This window comes from Pteropus vampyrus, unplaced genomic scaffold, assembly GCF_000151845.1.
Source record: "Pteropus vampyrus isolate Shadow unplaced genomic scaffold, Pvam_2.0 Scaffold39, whole genome shotgun sequence".
NCBI lineage: Eukaryota > Metazoa > Chordata > Mammalia > Chiroptera > Pteropodidae > Pteropus > Pteropus vampyrus.
In genome coordinates this window covers 11,010,376-11,029,538 of record NW_011888820.1, presented here as the reverse complement: position 1 = coordinate 11,029,538, position 19,163 = coordinate 11,010,376, and the positions used below count along the sequence as shown (strand labels likewise).

The window sequence follows — 19,163 nt, the reverse complement described above, 5'->3', positions numbered from 1 at the left end:
AAAAAAAAAAAAAATGGTCCTGTAGTATTTCCCATGTTCAAGAGCTGGTTGACTGTATTCCTGATCTATCATTTAATATTTCACTATCCTCTATAGCTCCTAGAAACTGGTAGTTAAATGTAAATATATGATTACATTCAAGTTTTTTTTTTTTTACAGATATTTCATAGGTGGTTCTGTATGCCTCTTATTATACCACTTAAGTAGACACATAAGGTCTGGTTGTCCTGCTTTTCAAAGTTAACAATCAGTAGGTTGTGGTGGTAACAGCTTAGATCATTCGTTAAAGAGTTGCCCATTAACTATTCACCTGATGTGGGATTTCTCAAATGCATTGATATTTTGGACCAGATAATACTTTTTTTTTTTTTTTTTAAATAGGGGATAGTCCTGTGCATTGTAGGATATTTAGCAGTATCTCTGGTACCCTCAATCCTCTTGTCCCCCACACAACATCCTGTTGTGACAATACCAGATATATTCAGATGTCTCCCAAGAAAAAAAATGGCCCAGTTCAGAATCCTTGACTTAATGGTTTAAGCATTCATTGATAACTGTTGCCTAGATCCATGATTTCATTAGACTTTGCAAAGTCGTGATTTTTCTAATTCTATAGTTTTTGTGTTTAGAACTGTCTTTTTTTTTTTTTTAAAGTAATACTTTCTCTGAGTCTGTCCAGCAAAGGCAGGGTGTTTGATTATTTTATTTATCAGTGTTTCTAGAATAATAAGCTGTACTTTAGCTACCTCCAAAAGTGACCAATTAATTTTTATTTGGAGTATCATTTGAAACTCTTGATATTTACACATTTCAAATACATATGTGTATGTGTGTGTGTGTGTGTGTGTGTGTGTGTGTGTGTGTGTGTGTATACACTCAGGTTTTCCCATCTTTGGTCAGTGGGATCCTTTTCAAGTTAGCTCTGGTTTCTTTTGACATGACCCTAATAGTTGATCATTTCATTGCTTTCAAGTATAACAAGATAGATAGTCCTGACTTTACATATTTCTTATTCCAGTCCTAAAATCAGCCACTTACCCAGAGTCCTCATCTTTTTACTAGGAAATGGTATTTAGGGACCACAATCTGGGCACAATGGGTGTTTATTATTGTTGGATTGTCACTACTTCTAGGTCTTTTCAATGTGTAGGACCAGAAAATGCATAATTTTTTTTGAAAGATAAAGTTAAGTTCCAATTCCATACTGGCATTTTTAATTCAATTTAAGCTTACAATATTTTTATTTTTTTATTTTATATTTAATCTTTTTTCTTATGCTGAAATTATGATTTCTAATATCTATATCTCTTTCTCTCCCTCCCTCTTTTCTTCCTTCTCTCCTTTTCACTTTTTCTCTCCTCCCCTCTCTCTTACATTTCCATCATTGAATTCAATTTCAGACTTCTTTGTGGTTCATTTCATTCTTCGATTATATCCTACGAAAGATGTACAGTCAAAAGATTGTGTTTAAATATCATTTTAATTATTCTGTTTACGCCACATGTGATAAATAGGTTCATTTGTTTTAGTTTGTTTTCAATTTTAGGTATTGCTATTTTTAAAACTTAATTTTGTTTTTAATTATATGGAATATAAACATGGTTCCAAAATTAGAACAATAAAACAAGGCATTTTTAGGAAGGTATAGCTTCAATCATTGTCTCTTCCTCAAACTCTCCCTTCCCTAAGATAACCATTATTACATGTTTTATATTTCAAATTTTAAAACATGCACACACACACACACACACACACACACATGCCCCCAAAGGTAGCATATAATTACAACATCTGACACCTTGTATGAAAACATTTTTATTGTGGTAAAACATGCATAACATAAAAATTACCATTTTAACCATATTTAAGTATACAATGCACTGGCATCAAGTACATTCATGATGTTGTACAACCATTATCACAATTAATTTCCAGAACTTTTTCATTATCTTAAACGGATACTCTGTATCCATTAAACAATAATTCTTCATTCCATTCTCCCCCTGCCCCTGGACCTTGGTAACTTTTATTCTTCTGTCTCAGTGGATTTGCCTCTTCTATCTGCATCTTGCTTTTTTCCCATCGAAGTGTATATTCTAGAGATCACTCCTTAGGAGTATACTGAGAGCCTCATTCATTTTTCACAGCCATATAGCATTTCATTGACTGGATTAAAGTATGTATATTCATCCAGTTTCTTATTGATGGGAAATTTATGATGCTAATCTTTTGCTATTACTAACAGTGCTGCAGTGAACAGACTAACACATTCATCATCTCATTTTTTGCCTGTATATCTTTTAAATAGCTTTCTAAAAGTGGAATTGCTAAGTCAGAGGATAATTACACATACAATTCTAGAGCATTTGGATTTGATGTGATAGACAAGAATGTATCATGAAGCCATTTAAGTGTTAAATGAAAAACCACTTAACAGGGTTAAATATTTTAAAGAGCATAATTAAAATAATGCTTTCACCTAGGGAATAGTTACTTTATTTAGGTCTTTAAGTTAAAATAATTTTATTTGTTTGAAGGACAGTGCACGATAAATACTCCCATTGCTGACTTTAATTTCTTTGGATTTGAACATGAAATTATGTGACTACTACTTTTTTTTTTTCTTATGCCTTATGAGAATATTGTAAGAAGGGCTACTATCTTAAGACTCTTTGTCCGACTACATTGGCAAAATAAGGGAGAGAGTTATGCCAATTCTCAGAGAACTTTGTCTGCCAAATAGCACATCTGGGAAATTTGGGCCAGGAAAAGTTTCCTGACCTGTGCTTGGATGGTCAGTCCTAGTTTTCAAGGGTGTTGATTTTTAATTACGAAATGCCATGGACTGACAGATGACTAGGGCTTTGCGGAGACCTCATGAAAGCTGGGCCATAAAGGAAGAGACCCCAAAGGCGGGCGAGCACAGAGGCAGCTCTAAGAGTTCAGAGGGCAAGTTGCCAGCCTGAATACGCTAATTGCTAAGGTTTAATAATCAGGAGTCTATGCCAGGAACCAAAGATATGCCCCAAGACCCATTTACCGGCCTGCGTTCCCTCCACCCCGGCCCCCACTACATACACACACTTTCAGGCTGCAAACTCCGGCAGAACCCTGCCAGGGGTCACCTCCTGCGTGGACTCCTCGCGACTGCGACGCCGGCTCTTTGCCGAGGCCCCCCGCGGCCGCGTGTGCTCCCTCTTGGAAGCGCAGGGCACATTTCAATCTGGATACGCCCAGCCCATCTTGGAGTCCCGCAAACTGACGCCGCTCCGGGTGGGGAAGTGGGGGTAGGAGGGCGTTGGGGAGGGCCTGGCCTCCTCGGATTGAGATTGCAGCCAGCTCCCGCGCAAATCTCTATTCCTGCTTGGCTGCGAATCCCCGAACCCCGGGTCTGGATCCGGGTCCCTGCGGCAGGACCCGCTCTCATCAAACTTGTGGCCTCTGCCCTGTGGGTTAGTTCAGCTGAGGATCCAGCGAGCCAGGCACGTTTAGAGACCCTCGTCCTTGGTACGCGGCCCGGCGAGGGCGGAGGGGGAGGGGAAGGGGCTGCTGCCTCCTTTCCCAAATCCGGTCCCTAACCGCCCCCTCCCCCGTCGTCTGCTCGCTTTGTACAGGCAGTCAAAACAGAGCTAGCGGCCAATTGAGGGGGACGGGAAGCAAAGCCGACTAGAGCCTCGCCCCCTCCAGCCGGCCCCCCGGCCCCCTCCTCCTGGCCCCCGGCCCTCCCTCCCCTTTCCCACTTCTCTACTCGCCCTAACCTAGTCCCCATCCCCCGCTCATTTCCTCTCGCACCCGGGCTCTCCAATCTCTCTTTCCAAACCCCTCTTCCAGTCCTGGCCTTCCTCTCCGGCTCGCCCCCCTTTTCCCCAATCTCAGTCCTCTCTTCTCCCTTCACCCTACCCCCTTCCTTCCTCTTCCCCTCCCCCAGGCCTAGCTCCCCTTGTTCCTCCCCACCCAGTCGCCCCCTAACTCTGTCCCCGCCCATTCTGCGCCGGCCCCTCGGTCCGGGCTGCGCCCCACGTGTGGACGGTTGTGCTCCAGCCCCCACTGACAGCCGCCGCCCGCCGGCCCGCCCCGCGCCGTGCCGGGCCTCAAAACCCCCGCGCCGCGCCCTCACCCGCCGCATCGGTCCCGTAGTCCAGCCTCCCGCCCTCCCTCTCACCGGCGGCTAGCCCCGGCCCCGCGCACCTCCGCTCGCGTCCTCAGCCGCCGCAGGCGCGTCGCTGCCCCGCGGGACTCCGGGCGAGCCGGAAGGAGACCCTCCTCTTCTTTTGGGGGCGACTTTTGTTTGCTTGCGGGCTTCTTTCTGGTGACTTTTGCAGCTTTCCAAGATCTGTGCAGGGAGCGCACGGGAATCCGCGGAGCCGCTGCGTACAGGCCCTTTTTTTCTTCGAGGTCCGCTTTCTTTGTAACTTTACGCCGCGGCTGCTCAGGTTACTTTTGTAATTTCCCGCCCCCGCCCGCTGGCGGTCCTGGAGTCGCTCGGGGCCGTGGCCCGGGGGATGCAACGTGGACCGCGCGGGGCTGTCGGCCGCACCGCCGCCGCGCCTCGCCGCCCGTTGCGCTAGATCCCGCGCCCCGCCGTCAGCCAGTGGGCTGGCGCTCGGTCCGGGGCTCCCGTTAGAGCTGGGAGCCCGAGCCCAAGGGAATCTCGGGAGCCGACGAAGGGTTTGTTAGACCCTGACTTTTTTCCGGCCGCGCGGATTTTGTCTTTGAGTGTTTCCTCTCCGCGGACCACGGTCCGCGCGCTCTCGGCGCCCGCGATGGGGAGACGGCGGCGGCTGTGTCTCCAGCCCTACTTCGTGTGGCTGGGCTGCGTGGCGATCTGGGCGCAGGGCACCGCCGGCCAGCCCCAGCCTCCGCCGCCCAAGCCGCCCCGGCCCCAGCCGCCGCCGCAACAGGTTCGGCCCGCGGCAGCAGGCTCTGAAGGCGGGTTTGCGGTGCCCGAGTACCGGGAGGAGGGCGCCGCGGCGGCCAGCCGCGTCCGCAGGCGAGGACAGCAGGACGTGCTCCGAGGGTAGGTGGGCAGGCCGCATCTGGGGAACCTCGGCTTGGCAGCTTTCCACCCTACCCCCTTCCTGAACCTCGTTCGGGCGGCTAAAGCTGCGGCCCCCTCCACCTGGAGACGCCGAAGACTCCGAGGAGCGCCTCCCTCTTTTCCTCGGCAGTCCGCCGGCAGAGAGCCCTCCCTTAGGAGTTTTGGCGGCGGGTGGGTCCGAGGCCCCCGGGTGCGGATCGCAGAGCGTATGCCGAGCCCGCGGTGCGGGAACAGGTTCCGAATGTCGGGCGGAAGGCTGGCCTGAGTCCACCCCGCGCCCTGGCTGGCGGAGCCTGCCTGCTCCCCACCGTCGGGGGCGCCGCTCCCGAGCCTTTTGTTTGAGGACGTGTGCGGGGTTTACAGTTCACTCTAATCACTAACCCGAGCGCTCCACCTTTCGACGCGTCCCTCTTGACACTTCGGGGCCAAAGTAATAGTTGATCAGGAGGGATGGATCAGGGGACAAGGTTAAAGATTTCTGAAAAGGAATGTTCCCTTTGTTCTCTGCATCCGGAGGCTAGAATAGTAGCAAATTATATGTTTCTATGTTTCTTTTTGCCCTTTAAAAAGGCAGCAACGGAAGGCAGATGAAAGACAATGTTTAGACGTCTCTGACCCTCCCTCATTCCAGTGTCTAGCCCCAAACATTTATTTCCACGTCTGCGCCCCAAACATTTGAAGTGCAGTTTTGTTTTGTTGTCCCCAAATCTATCCTCTCATTGCTTTGCTTACGAAAACCGCTCATGTGTTACTGTACCCCCACGTCCCTACGCGTGTATGACCTTGTTTGTCCATCGCAGGCCCAACGTGTGCGGATCGAGGTTCCACTCCTACTGCTGTCCAGGATGGAAGACGCTCCCTGGAGGAAACCAATGCATTGTCCGTGAGTGCTCGGCTGGGATCGCAGCTTGGGGCAGCACTCTTAGCCCCATCTCAGGGTCCGACCGCTTGCATTCAGTCCTTCGCACACACAGTTGCATTTAGAAAACAGTGGCCAGATAGTGGTGATGATTAGGACGTGGTCCCGTTTGAATGGTGGGGGAAAAAGCAGCCGGTCTCCATCAGTTTAGACTTCACATCTAGAATCTGTTGAAGGGTAATAATGATAAAGGTTTCAAAGATACTTGGAAGGTTTATCTTTCTATGTCTATTAATACAAACTGATGGGGAGTACAGCAATTCCCTAGATAACTCAGAACCACTTTTTCTTAAGAGTCCAGATAAGACCACAATGTGGTTATGTAAATTAACTGGCTTTTGACTTTGCATGAGATTTAGGCCTTAGGAAGATCAAACTTTCTTAGGCTTTTGTACACGACCACTTTATTATCTCTGGTTTCATCTCAACAGCCACATAACTTAAATATGATAGGAGCACTCTCATGGATTTAGATTTGGCCTAGGTTAACAAAATTTTTAAAAATGAGAACTCTTCCAAATGGCTTTACTTTTTTTTTTTTATTTTTTGGAAGACATTTAAATGTTGGATTTGCAGACCAAAAGTCTCATAGTCCACAATAGATTTCCAAAGTGTGAGTCTTAGAACTTCAGAAGTTCTGCATATCTGACTTTAAAAGTTTTGATTATTCAGTTTCCAAAGGGTATACTCAGCTCTCCAAGTTCTAATTAGAAAAGTCATTAGTTATCAGCCTCACAGGAATGGACTGTGGGATGTCTAATTTCACATGCCTGTGAATTTGTGAGTTGAAGTGTAACTGGCCTTCTCCCATGTGTTTCTATAGCACAGCCACATTTCTGTTGTCGGGAGGAGAGCCAGGTATCATAGACAGCATATTCATTTAGGGCCAATCTTGACTTTAGATCGACCTTGATGTTCTCCAGGGAAAAGATAATTATGTGACTGTGAACAGAGAAAAAGGGCAAGCCACACTAGCCAAGGGATAATAAGGATGTAGTGGCATCTCTGACTCTATATTTATTGGTTTTGTGGGTTTGAGATAGACCCTTAATCTTTTTTCAGTACAGTTTTTTAAAAAGAATGAAATCTCAAGTGTTATGAAGACTAGTTTCTTATTTTTTTATCCTAAAAATCCCATAATCTCCAATAATGAGGCAAAATAGGAAACAACAACTGTTCTTCATGGTGATTCATAAATATTTTAAGTAAACCCTCTGATTATAAGCCTTTGCTTTTATTAAAAAGAAAGAAAGGAGTATTGCATTCTTTTCTCTCCAACACAGAAGTCATATATGTGAGGCATTTATGGAGGGTGCATTTACTCTTTCAAGCCAGCAGGGCATTACCAGCCTGTTTTAAAACTTACATGGTTTCTAGAATCCTGAAACAGCTAACGTCACTCACCACACACCTGCCATACTAGCCGGGAGTGACTTAGGCACTGCGGAAAGTCTGACTCACTAAATGTAATGAATGTGACTGCCATTATTGAGTTGGAGAGCAGCCGAGGAGAAATGATTGGTTTATGGTACGTGTTGAAAATCTGTAAAGTCAGATTTTATTGGATCAGTGTGGAATGGGAATTCCAGAGAACAGAGCCTTCCAGAATATTTACAGTAGAAATATATATGTATATATATTTATATATGTATATATTTATATATTTATATATACATATATCCCTCTGAGTGTCAGCTTTAGATACTTTTGGTCTCTGAATAACATTGTGCTCTTTACTTGTTTAGAAGATTAGCTTTGGAAATCTCAGAGAAACAGTCAATATTGTAGCCTGTATTTCTTCTACTTGAAATATTTGGGTGCGTATGAGATACATTGGAATGTACATGTATCATTAGTCTATAAAAAGCATAGACTTGAAATGAGCTTTATATCTCCAAGAAAAATTTGCTACACTTGTGTCAAGAGATATCTACAAAAATATTTATTAGCACATTTAAAAATATTTTAAGTACCCAAGAGTATAAAATAGTGCACAAAATAGAGGGAGAATGTAATGCCTTTCTAAGCTCTTGTATGGATCTCACCTAAATTTTAACTTTTAATATTCTGCATTAAATTTAGTAATCTAATTATTTTGACATTTAAAATTATAATATATGGAGATAATAACCAAATTGAAACCATTATAAACTTAAAAATCAAGAATTTAGATACCAGGATTTTCTGTAGATAATATGTTATTTCTTGTATTTATTATTTTCCACCATTTCACTAAAGAAAAGCTCTGAGGCAACTCACAAAAAGAAAATAAGTAAAATTTTCTAAGGAATAGAAAATGAAGACCAAAGATTAATTTTCTCATACATTTGTCCATCAGCGTTATTTCTTTATAGAAAGATATTAAAATGAGCAACTTCTAGAATTTTAATGATTGACCTTGATCAGGCTTCATGAAGAGAAGATATTAAAAGAAATATGTATTTCTCAAACTACTGGAAACCTAATGCATTTTGATTTAAGTCTGTGTTTTGTCGTTATTGTTCTTAATTGTGGCCCGTAAAGACCACTGCAGTACTTCCAAGCTTCCAAATATTTGTTTCCGAAGGATGGAATTGACTTTCTCACTTTCCATTTATTTTTTAAAAATCTCCTTAGAACATGAAGCAATGGAAAAGTTTGCTTATTAATTTATTTATTGTGAAATTATGCTATGAAGTGTATTTTGATCAGTGGAATAACAGTGGGAAGGGGTTGGCCCAGATTCATAGCGTTTGAGACCTGAAGAGACATCAGAACACTTGAATGTAATCTCTTTGTTTTATTTACCAATGAGAAAACTAAACTCAGAGAAGCTGTGGGGTTTTTATTTCCCCAGAGCTTGCAGTAAGGTCAGTATCAGAACAAGAACTCAACCTCAGATCTCTTGCATACCACATACTCTTACTGCCATGCATCTTCTCCCAGCATCACTGAAGCCCCCAACACCTAGTTCTTTTCTCCCTCTCTCTCTGGTGTTTTGGGTCTCATTGTTTTTGTGTGGTTGTGGGAGGGACAGATATTTTGGTGAGGCATACCATAGTCATGAGATGAGTGTAAGGGAGAGGGCCTAAGCACTCTCACTTCTCACTGGCTTATAGTTATGGCGTGCAGGCCTGTGGCCCTGACAAGGATCTGACTGAGGATAACCAATCTCCAGCCCACCAGATCTTCTTTGGGTTTAGGACCTGGGTAGGAGCACTTTGTATATCACCTAAGCCTAGACTTAAATGTCTACCTACTGGGGATGAGGAGGCTTTAAAATAAAAAAAAACATTTTAGTGAACATTTGTCATTGGACAATCATCGGTGATCAGAAACTTTAGTACATTTTAAGAATAGTCAGCTCCATGGTAGGAACCATGTTCTTGGCTAAAATCAGTTTTCTATCTTCGTGCCATGATCTATGACATTTTCAATTATAGAGAGTAGTAATGGAAGTGCTGACCATCTTATATGGATGTTGAAAGGCAGTTTGTAGAAGGAAAAGTATTACTGAGTTAGTTCATTTCTACAGAACACACTCTTAACATTATTGGGTGTCTCGCATCTCTTTGAAAGGCGTGGGATCCCTCCCTAGCACAAGACATATGTATATTTGCATAAATGTTTGCAGCTAGTTTCAGAGATGTTCCCAGACACTCCTTTTCTTGTCTTCATGCATCCAGTCATGGAGCATTAAGGCAAATAACTTTTGTGCACAAAGAGAAGATTCAATTGTGGGTATAGAGATAAATCTTTCAGCTTCTAAATGAACTGACTAAATATGGGAGACCCTTCCCATTTGAATGTATTTAGCTAATGGATTTTTAGGATCCGTGGTATGTGCTGTGTCAGTGAGCCTAACATTCTTTGCTGTGATGACCCTCATACCTTGGAGGTTACAGCTGCGGGAGTCTTTGACTCTCCCTCCATCAAATTGTCGCAGCAGCTTTTCTGAGCAGCGGGAATAGGCTAGGTTGTGGAGAAATATGGGAGAAGAAAAGCTGGAGGAAGGAGAGAGGGAATTATTAAGGGCAACAAAGATTGATGATGGGGCAGGTCAGATACCAGCCGGGAAGGAATGTGCATTGAACCCCTGGGGCTTTGCCAAGTCTTTAGGGCCTGGAGTCTCTGGCTCAGCCAATTTCACATTCTCTGTTTCCTGTGAAGGTCCTTTATACAGAGTGGGCTGTGGTTTTTGAACATATGCAGGACCTCTTGGTTTCCTCAACCCTCCCGACTTCCAAGGACCAAGACTGTCTTCTCGGGGTGAATTCTGTACATAAACTCTGCCTTGAATGGAAAAAAAAAATAATCTGTATTGATTGGAGAGTTAAAGAATTAGGATTTTGGAACTTGAAATCGCTTGATTTGTTTGCACATTATCATAGGGATGCTTGTGAGACTTGTTCTCGTGTCTACAATGGGTAATTTCCTTGCAAATCTGAAATTAGACATTATATATCACACATTTTATATCTTAGTTTTTCAGGTTTATTGTTTTTAACTATAGCTTTCTTGTGTTGTAAACTATGGTTTATTACCTAATTATTCATTTGCTTCCCTATTGTGCTCCTACAGCAATTTGTAGAAATAGTTGTGGAGATGGATTTTGTTCCCGTCCTAATATGTGTACTTGTTCCAGTGGCCAAATATCACCGACTTGTGGATCAAAATCAAGTATGTTTCTTATGTGACCTTATTTACTGCCTTATCCTTAAGCGTTTGAATAAATTCTAAATGTCCTTTTCAATGAGAATGTAAATCCATGATTATTTTCCTCACTAAGTAGGTCTGTATTGATCTTTGGAGTAAAAATCTTCGGTGATTTAGTTGTTGCCACCAACAACTAAGGGGAATGGGGTAATGATTTTCATTAAAAACAATTTAATTCCGGTCCAAAAGCTATGTATCTATGCAGCAAAAGAGCCTGGATTTAGTAGAGAAATAATTCTTTGTGAATAATAGCTTCCTGGATTTTCACAATGTGCCAGGTACTGTTTTAAGTGTTTGCCTATATCATTTATTTAATCCTCATATGACCACTCTGAGATACTACTGTTACCCTGTTTTACAGAGAAGGAGATTGAGACATACGTAAGTAACTTGCCCAAGGTAACATAGATTTGAATCCGGGTATTCTGTGCCTAAACTTAAAGACTCAAACACTAGGCTCTATTTATTGCCTTTGCTTAACTCTTGCTACTCATATCCTGTTTTGTGGCTTAACTAAAGGCAAAGGAAAGGAAGATTGGAAAGAAAACAAATATTTATTGTGTACTGACCTTATGCTTTACATATATTAACTTATTTTACTTTACACATATTAACTCCCATCAACTCTATAAGATCACTGTAACAGTGGACTATGATGGTGTTATTCATGACTCAGAAAGTATTGCATCTTTAAGGTTCAAGATTAATCTTTTAGGCCACTGTTTAAGATAACATTACAACAAAGAGGAAGCAGATATTATTTATTTAATTGCTCAAATAAATCTTTAAGTCTGCCTTAACTAGTATGAAGTTGTTATACTTTTAACCTTTCTGACTCAGGAATGTAAGATTCAAGATTCATGCAAGAAATGTTGTGGTCTTCTGATGAAACTTCTGATTAAAACTAGTTTCACTTTCTTTGAAAATAATCTGTCATTTTCACATTTTAAAATCTATAAAATTCATTGAGACTTTCTCGACCACCCCTTTTAGCAAATTTCCTCTATTCCTTTTCTGAACCTCCCTTTCTGGCTACCTAGAAGAAACCCTTGCCCTTACCTTCATTTATCCCGTTCTCATATTTTTCTCATATATGCCCTCAGCAAAAAACTCAATGCTAGAGAAATTTTACCATTCAACCTTCATTTCTCTACCTGGGCAGCTGAACATTCAGTGGCCCAGTTTATGGTATTTAATTTAGTAGGGACTCCATGAATTCATTTCGCCTTGAGTAATACTCACTCCCCTTTCCATGAGGAACTTTTTTATTTCTTTCAGTCCTCATCCTGCTCCACCTCCCTAAAGCACTAATCACTGTTAGTCACCGTTAATCACTATCTTCTTGAAATTCGTTCCTTTCCCTTCACTTACATAATATCGATGGCTTGCAATCCTCCTTTCCTTGGTTATTGTTTTTTAGTCTCTTTTCTGTATCTTCTTCATTAGGTCGCCATTCAATGTTTGGTATTCCCAAGCGTTGACCCTCTCTGGGTGAACTCATTTACATATAAGTCTTCAACTTCTACCAAGATGTTGCTGACTCATAATAATTAACCCCCAGCTTCACATTCATGTGTTCCAATTCCTGTTTGACATCTCCACCTGAATGTCTCTGAAACTTGGTTGCATGAAACTTAATTCATTGCTGACCACAGTCCACTTCTTTCTTGCCTCAGCAAATGGCACTGCCATCCACCCTTGTACTAAAGCAAATGCTTCTCTTTTTCTCCCATCAACTCTTTTTAACAAGACCTGCAGGTTCTACTGGAAAATATATCTCGAATCCATCCTCTCATTTCTATCACCATTGCTACTATGTGATTTAAGCCACCCTCATCTCTCACCTGGACTATTGCAGTAACCTCCTGATGGGTTCCCCAGCTTCTAGGCTTGCCCTCTTCAAATCAATTCTCTGCAAAGCAGCTAGAATAGTCTTTTTAAAATAACAAATCGTATCACTTCATTGTCTTGTTTATATCATTTCGGTGACTCCCTGTAGCATTTGGGACATATTGCAAACCCTTTCATGGTAAGGAGGCCTTGCATTATCTAGCTGGCCACTGCCTGCTTTTCTAAGATTTTCTCTTCCCCACTTGCCTCTGTATAATCATGTAAATCTTCCAGACCTATACCATCCTAATGTCTTTTGGTTTGCTGAGTCCTCTCCCTGTGAGGTTCCTCCGTGGTACTTCTCATGCCTGGCTCATTCCAGTCCTCCAGAACTAAGTTTAATGTTGCATCAGAGTGGTCTTGTCTGGCTCCTGTGTCTAGATTCCTCCTTGGCTCTAGACTGTTCTTCACAACATAGTTTTCTTCAGAGAACGTATCACGATCTATAATGACATTGTGGTATTTGTTTACTTGTGTTTTGTTGGTCTACCTATGAGAATACAAGCTCCATGAGAGTGTCGGATACCAAGTCCACTGCGACAGCAGAGCACTGAGCTCATCTGGCAGGCATTCAACCCTGAATTCTGAATGGATACCCTTGTCTCCTGCATCTTAGAAGCTATGCCACTAGTCACTTTATATTTATTTCCTTTAATACGGAAAGTGTAATCTTTTTAAAACATGCACTCGGTAACATATGTTGTAACAGATATGCTCACGTGTGCACGTACAACAAATATAGATAATGCCTGAGTCATAACATTTACTTTTGTAGAATATATTTTTATTGAATTGGATATTTAGTATAGTTTTGTAACTCTTACAGATACTACAATTTTAGTGATTGATATTTTCACATTTCTTGTTCTTTGCAGTTCAGCAGTGCAGCGTTAGATGTATGAATGGTGGAACCTGTGCAGATGACCATTGCCAGTGCCAGAAGGGATATATTGGAACTTACTGTGGACAACGTAAGGAACGTTAGAATAGATTTGATTTATTAGAAATAATGAGGCTTAATGGGTATTTCATACTAAGTCATCATTTAAGGTCTTATGAAGCCTATGATCCTTTAAAAAAGTAATTTTCATGTAGTAAGCCAAACCTTACAACTGAATTTCTTATCTGTAAGATTTTTTCTAACTCTTTAAAAATTTTGTGTATTATAGTATTGATGTTGTTGAATACCACTAGGCTTTATCAAATTTGACACATATCACCAGTAAATACTTACTTGTTTTTCTTTGAACTATCTCATACACACAAACACACAATTTTTTAGGATATACCAAAATTAATCCTAGAAGAGCCAATCTTATAAATGTCCTTTGTTGTCCTTTGCTCAAATGTGTTTAATTATTTAATACTGTAATTAGGGCTATGAAATGATTTTTTAGAAATCAGATGTCATTGTGAAAGAGGGAGCTTTAATCCAGCAAAGCTCTTGTCTTTACTCACTGCAGAATATCCTGTACTAATTAAGAAATAACCTTTTGGCAAGGATGTAAGAATTGTAGCTCCTGGATTGTGACATATTACTGGGGAATACTTTAGGTCAGTATTTCCCAAATTGTGGGACTGTATGGGAATCCCCATGTTTTTAACTATGCATGAGTAGAAGGATATAACATTAAAGAAAGTTGAACCATAATTTTAAGAAAGTCCCTTTTTACTTCAATTGCATTTCATCAGATGCAGAGTCTAGTTTTGCTCCTAATCTTTGAGGCCTCCTTGAGAATTGCTCATCAATCTTTTTAACAACAAAGACAGTCTTAGGTGTGCAAGAATATCTAGCTTGTTTTAAATTAAACTTATTTTATTTTTGTTGCAGTTAAATTTTTTTAAAAATATAGTAAAATATATATAACAAAATTTTCTATTTTAACTATTTTTATTTTATTTTATTATTAGTTTCAAGTATACCGTACAGGTTAGACATTTACCATTTGTGGAACGATGTCCCTGATTACTCTCTCTTCCCTCTGGCTCTGCACATAGCCATTACATTACTGCCAACTGCATTTCCTATGCCGTGCTCCCCATCCCCATGATCATCTATCAACTACTAATTTGTACTTCTTTAACCCTTTACCACTTTCCTATCCCCCACTCCCTTCCCCTCCTACCTTCGCCAGATTGTCCTCTATCTTTCTGAGTCTGTTTTTGATTAGTTTGTTCCTTTCGTTCTTTAGATTCCGCATATAAGTGAAATCATATGGTATTTATCTTTCTCTGTCTGACATTTTACCCAGCATAATAACCTCTGGGTCCATCCATGTCATTGCAAATGGTTGGTTTTCATTTTGTTATGGCTGAGTAATATTTCATTGTATATATGAACCATAATTTCTTTATCCAATTGTCTGTTGATGGGCATTTAGGTTACTTCCATATATTGGCTATTGTGCTTCCATAAACATAAGGATACATAGGTTTCAATGAATTATTGTTCTGGTTTTCTTTTGATACATACCCAGAAGTGCAATTACTGAGTCAAAAGATAGATCCATTTTTAATGTTTTGAGGAACCTCCAGATTGTTTTTCATAGTGTCTGTACCAATTTGCAATCTCACCAACAGTATGTGAGGGCTCCCTTTTCTCTATAACCTCACCAACACTTGTTTTTTGATTTATTGATGATAGCCATTCTGACAGGTGTGAGGCAATATCTCATTGTGGTTTTAATTTGCATTTCTCTGATGATTAGTGACCTTGAGCATCTTTTCATATATCTATTGGACATCTATATTTCTTCCTTGGAGAAATATCTATTCAGGTCTTCTGCCCATTTTTTAATTAGATTGTTTGTTTTTCTGGTGTTGAGTTGTATGAGCTCATTATATATTTTGATATTATACTCTTATCAGATGTATCATAAGCAAATATCTTCTTCCATTAAGTAGATTGTCTTTTCATTTTGTTGATGGTTTCCTTTGTTGTGTAAAAACTTTTTAGTTTGATGTAGTTCCATTTGTTTATTTTTCTTTTGTTTCTCTTGTCTGAGGAAAAGATTACTGTTAGCAATATCAGAGAGATTACTGCCTATGTTTTCTTCTAGAAGTTTTATGGTTACGAGTTACATTTAAGTCTGTAATTCATTTTGAGTATATTCTTGTATGTGGTGTAAGAAGATGGTCCAGTTTCATTTTTTTGCATGTATCTGTCCAGTTTTTCCATCACCATTTATTGAAGAGACTGTCTTTACCTCATTCTATATTCCTGCCTCCTTTGTCATGTATTAAGTGAGCATATAGATGTGGATTTATTTCTGGGCTCTCTATTCTGTTCCATTGGTCAATGTGTCTGTTTTTATGCCAATGTCATGCTGTTTTGATTACTATAACCTTGTAGTATAGTTTGATATCAGTTAGTGTGATACTTCCAACTTTGTTCTTCTTTATCAAGATTGCTGTGGCTTTTCGGGGTCTTTTATGGTTAAATTTAAGTTTTTGGGTTATTTGTCTTAGTTCTGTAAAAAATGTCATTGGTATTTTGATAGAGATTGCATTGAATCTATAGGTTGCTTTGGGTAGTATGGCCATTTTAGTGATGTTAATTCTTCCTACCCATGAGCACAGTATATGCTTCCATTTATTTGTATCTTCAATTTCTTTTTTCAATGACTTATAATTTTCTGAGAACAGGTCTTTTACCTCCTGGGTTAATTTGATTTTTAGGTATTGTTTTTTATGAAGTTGTAAATGGGATTGTTTTCTTAATTTCTCTTTCTGAAAGTTCATCATTGGTATATAAAAATGCAACCGACTTATTAGTTCTAACAGTTTTTTGGTGGTAGGGTTCTCTCTGTTTAGTATCATGTTATCTGCAAATAACGGCAGTTTTACTTCTTCCTTTCTAATTTGGATACTTCTATTTCTCTTTCTTGTCTGATTGCTATGGCTAGGACTTCCAGTACAATTTTGAACAGAAGTGGTGAAAGTGGGCATCCTTGTCTTATTTCTGATCTTAAAGGAAAATGCTTTTAGCCTTTCTCCATTGAGTATGATGTTAGCTGTAGGTTTGTCATATATGACCTTTATTATGTTGAAATATGTTCTCTCTATTCCCATTTTGCCGGGAGTTTTATCATAAATGAATACTGGATTTTGCCAAATGCTTTTTCTGCATCTATTGATGTGATCGTATGATTTTTATCTTTCAATTTGTTAATGTGGTGTGTCACATTAATTGATTTGTGGATATTGTACCAACCAGGAATAAATTCAACTTGATCATGGTGTATGATATTTTTAATGTATTGCTGAATTCAGTTTGCTAATATTTTGTTGAGAATTTTTGCATCAATATTCATAAGAGATATTGGCCTATAGTTTTTTTTTTTTTTTTTTTGGTAATGTCTTTGTCTGGTTTTGGAATCAAGGTAATGGTGGCTTCATAAAAGGAATTAGGGAGTTGTCCTTCTTCTTGAATTTCTTGAAATAGTTTGAGAATAATAGGTATTAATTCTTCTTAGCATGTTTGGTAAAATTCACCTATGAAGGCATCTGGTCCAAGACTTTTGTTTTTTAGGAATTTTTTGATTTCTGATTTGATTTCCTTGGTGGTAATTGGTTGATTCAGATTTTCTGTTTCTTCTTGACTCAGTCTTGGGAGATTTTATGTTTCTAGGAATGTATCTATTTCTTCTAGATTGTCCAATTTTGTTGGTGTATAATTGCTCGTAGAATTTTCTCATGATCCTTTTTCTGTGGTGTCTGTAGTTTTTTTTTTTTTTTTCATTTCTGATTTTATTTATTTGAGTCCTTTCTCTTTTTTCCTTGATGAGTTTGGTTAAAGGTTTATCAATTTTGTTTATCCTTTCAAAGAATCAGTTCTTGGTTTTATTAATCTTTCGTATTGTTTTTCTAGACTCTATTTCATTTATTTCTGCTGTGTTCTTTATTGTTTCCTTCTACTCTCTTTGAGTTTTGTTTGCTGTTCTTTCTCAAGTTCTTTTAAGTGTAAGACTAGATTGTTTATTTGAGCATTTTCTTGTTTTTTGAGGTAGGCCTGTATTGCTATGAATTTTCCTCTTAGGACTGCTTTCGCTGCGTCCCACAGATTGAGTCATGTATTTATTTTCATTTGTCTCTAGGTGTCTTTTGATTTCTTCCTTGATCTCATTGTTAACCCACTGATTATTTAGTAGCATGTTATTTAGCCTCCATGTGTTTGTGTATTTTCCAGTTTTATTTTTTTAGTTGATTTCTAGTTTCATACCATTCTGGTAGGATAAGACACTTGATATGATTTCGGTCTTCTTAAAGTTATTGGTGCTTGTTGTGAGTTCTAACATGTCTAAATGTTTCATGTGCTCTTGAGAAGAATGTATATTTTGCTGCTTTGGAGTGAAATGCTCTGAAAATATATATTAAATCCATCTGCTCTAGTGTGCCTTTTAGGGCCATTGTTTCCTTATTGATTTTCTGTTTGGAAGATCTGTCCATTGGTGTCAATGGGATGTTAAAGTCCTCTACTATGAGTGTATTACTGTTGATCTCTCCTTTTATGTCATTCAATAATTGCTTTATGTTTGTAGGTGCTCCTATATTGTGTGTGTATATGTTTATTAGGGTTATGTCCTGTTGATATATTGATCTCTTTATCATTATTTAATGCCCTTCTTTGTCTCTTATAGCCTTTGTTTTAAAGTCTAATTTGTTTGATATAAGTATTGCTATCCCAGCTTTTTTTTCATTCCATTTGCATGAAATATCTTTTTCCATTCCTTTACTTTCGCTCTTTGAGTATCATTTGATCTGAAGTGAGTCTCTTGTATGCATGAGTCTTGTTTCTTTATCTATTTGGGTACCCTGTGTCTTTTCATTGGAGCATTTAATCCATTTACATTTAAAGTGATTATTGACATTTATGTAGTTACTACCATTTTATTATTTGTATTTATTTCTCTCTCTCTCTCTCTCTCTGTTTTTTACAGAATTCTCTTTAACATTTCTTGTAATACTGGCTTGTCAGTGATGAATTCCTTAAGCTTTTCTCTGTCTGGGAAGCTCTTTATTTCACCTTCCATTTTAATTGAAAGCCTTGCTAGGTAGAATATTTGTGGTTGTAGATTCTTATTTTTCAATACTTTAATTATTTCTTGTCAGTCCCTTCTGGTTTGCAAAGTTTCTGTTGAAAAATCAGCAACATTCTTACGGGGGGGACCCTTGTAAATAACTAGCTGCCTTTCTCTTGTTGCTTTTAAGATTCTCTCTTTGTCTTTGACCTTTGGCATTTTAATTATGATGTGTCTTGGTGTGGTCTGTTTGAAATCCTCTTATCTGGGACTCTTTGCGCTTCCTGGACTTGTATGTCTAATTCCTTCGCCAGGTTAGGAAAGTTTTCTGTCATTATTTCTTCAAATAGAGTCTCAATCTTTTGCTCTCTCTCTCTCCTCCTTCTGGTACTCCTATGATGCAGATATTGTTACACTTCATGTTGTCCCAGAGGTCTCTTATACTATCCTCATTTTTTTTTTTTAATTCTTTTTTTCTTTTTGCTCTTTTGATTGGGTGTTTTCTGCTACCTTGTCTTCTAGTTCGCTGATTCAGTCTTCTGTTTCATCCAATCTACTGTTGAATCTTTCCAGAGTATTCTTCATTTCAGTTATTGTATTA

At 39.5% G+C, this 19,163-nt stretch overlaps 1 protein-coding gene across 1 annotated transcript in view; it reads left to right on the top strand.

The window, feature by feature from the left end:
• Positions 1-4,763: 4,763 nt before the first annotated feature.
• FBN2 (fibrillin 2) overlaps positions 4,764-19,163 on the top strand; it is a 249,568-nt gene continuing 235,168 nt past the window's right edge. Inside the window, exons 1-4 of the mRNA XM_011358347.2 lie at positions 4,764-5,017; positions 5,839-5,921; positions 10,518-10,616; positions 13,418-13,513. Coding sequence (XP_011356649.1) covers positions 4,764-5,017; positions 5,839-5,921; positions 10,518-10,616; positions 13,418-13,513 — 532 coding nt within the window. The remainder of the gene's footprint in view (positions 5,018-5,838; positions 5,922-10,517; positions 10,617-13,417; positions 13,514-19,163) is intronic.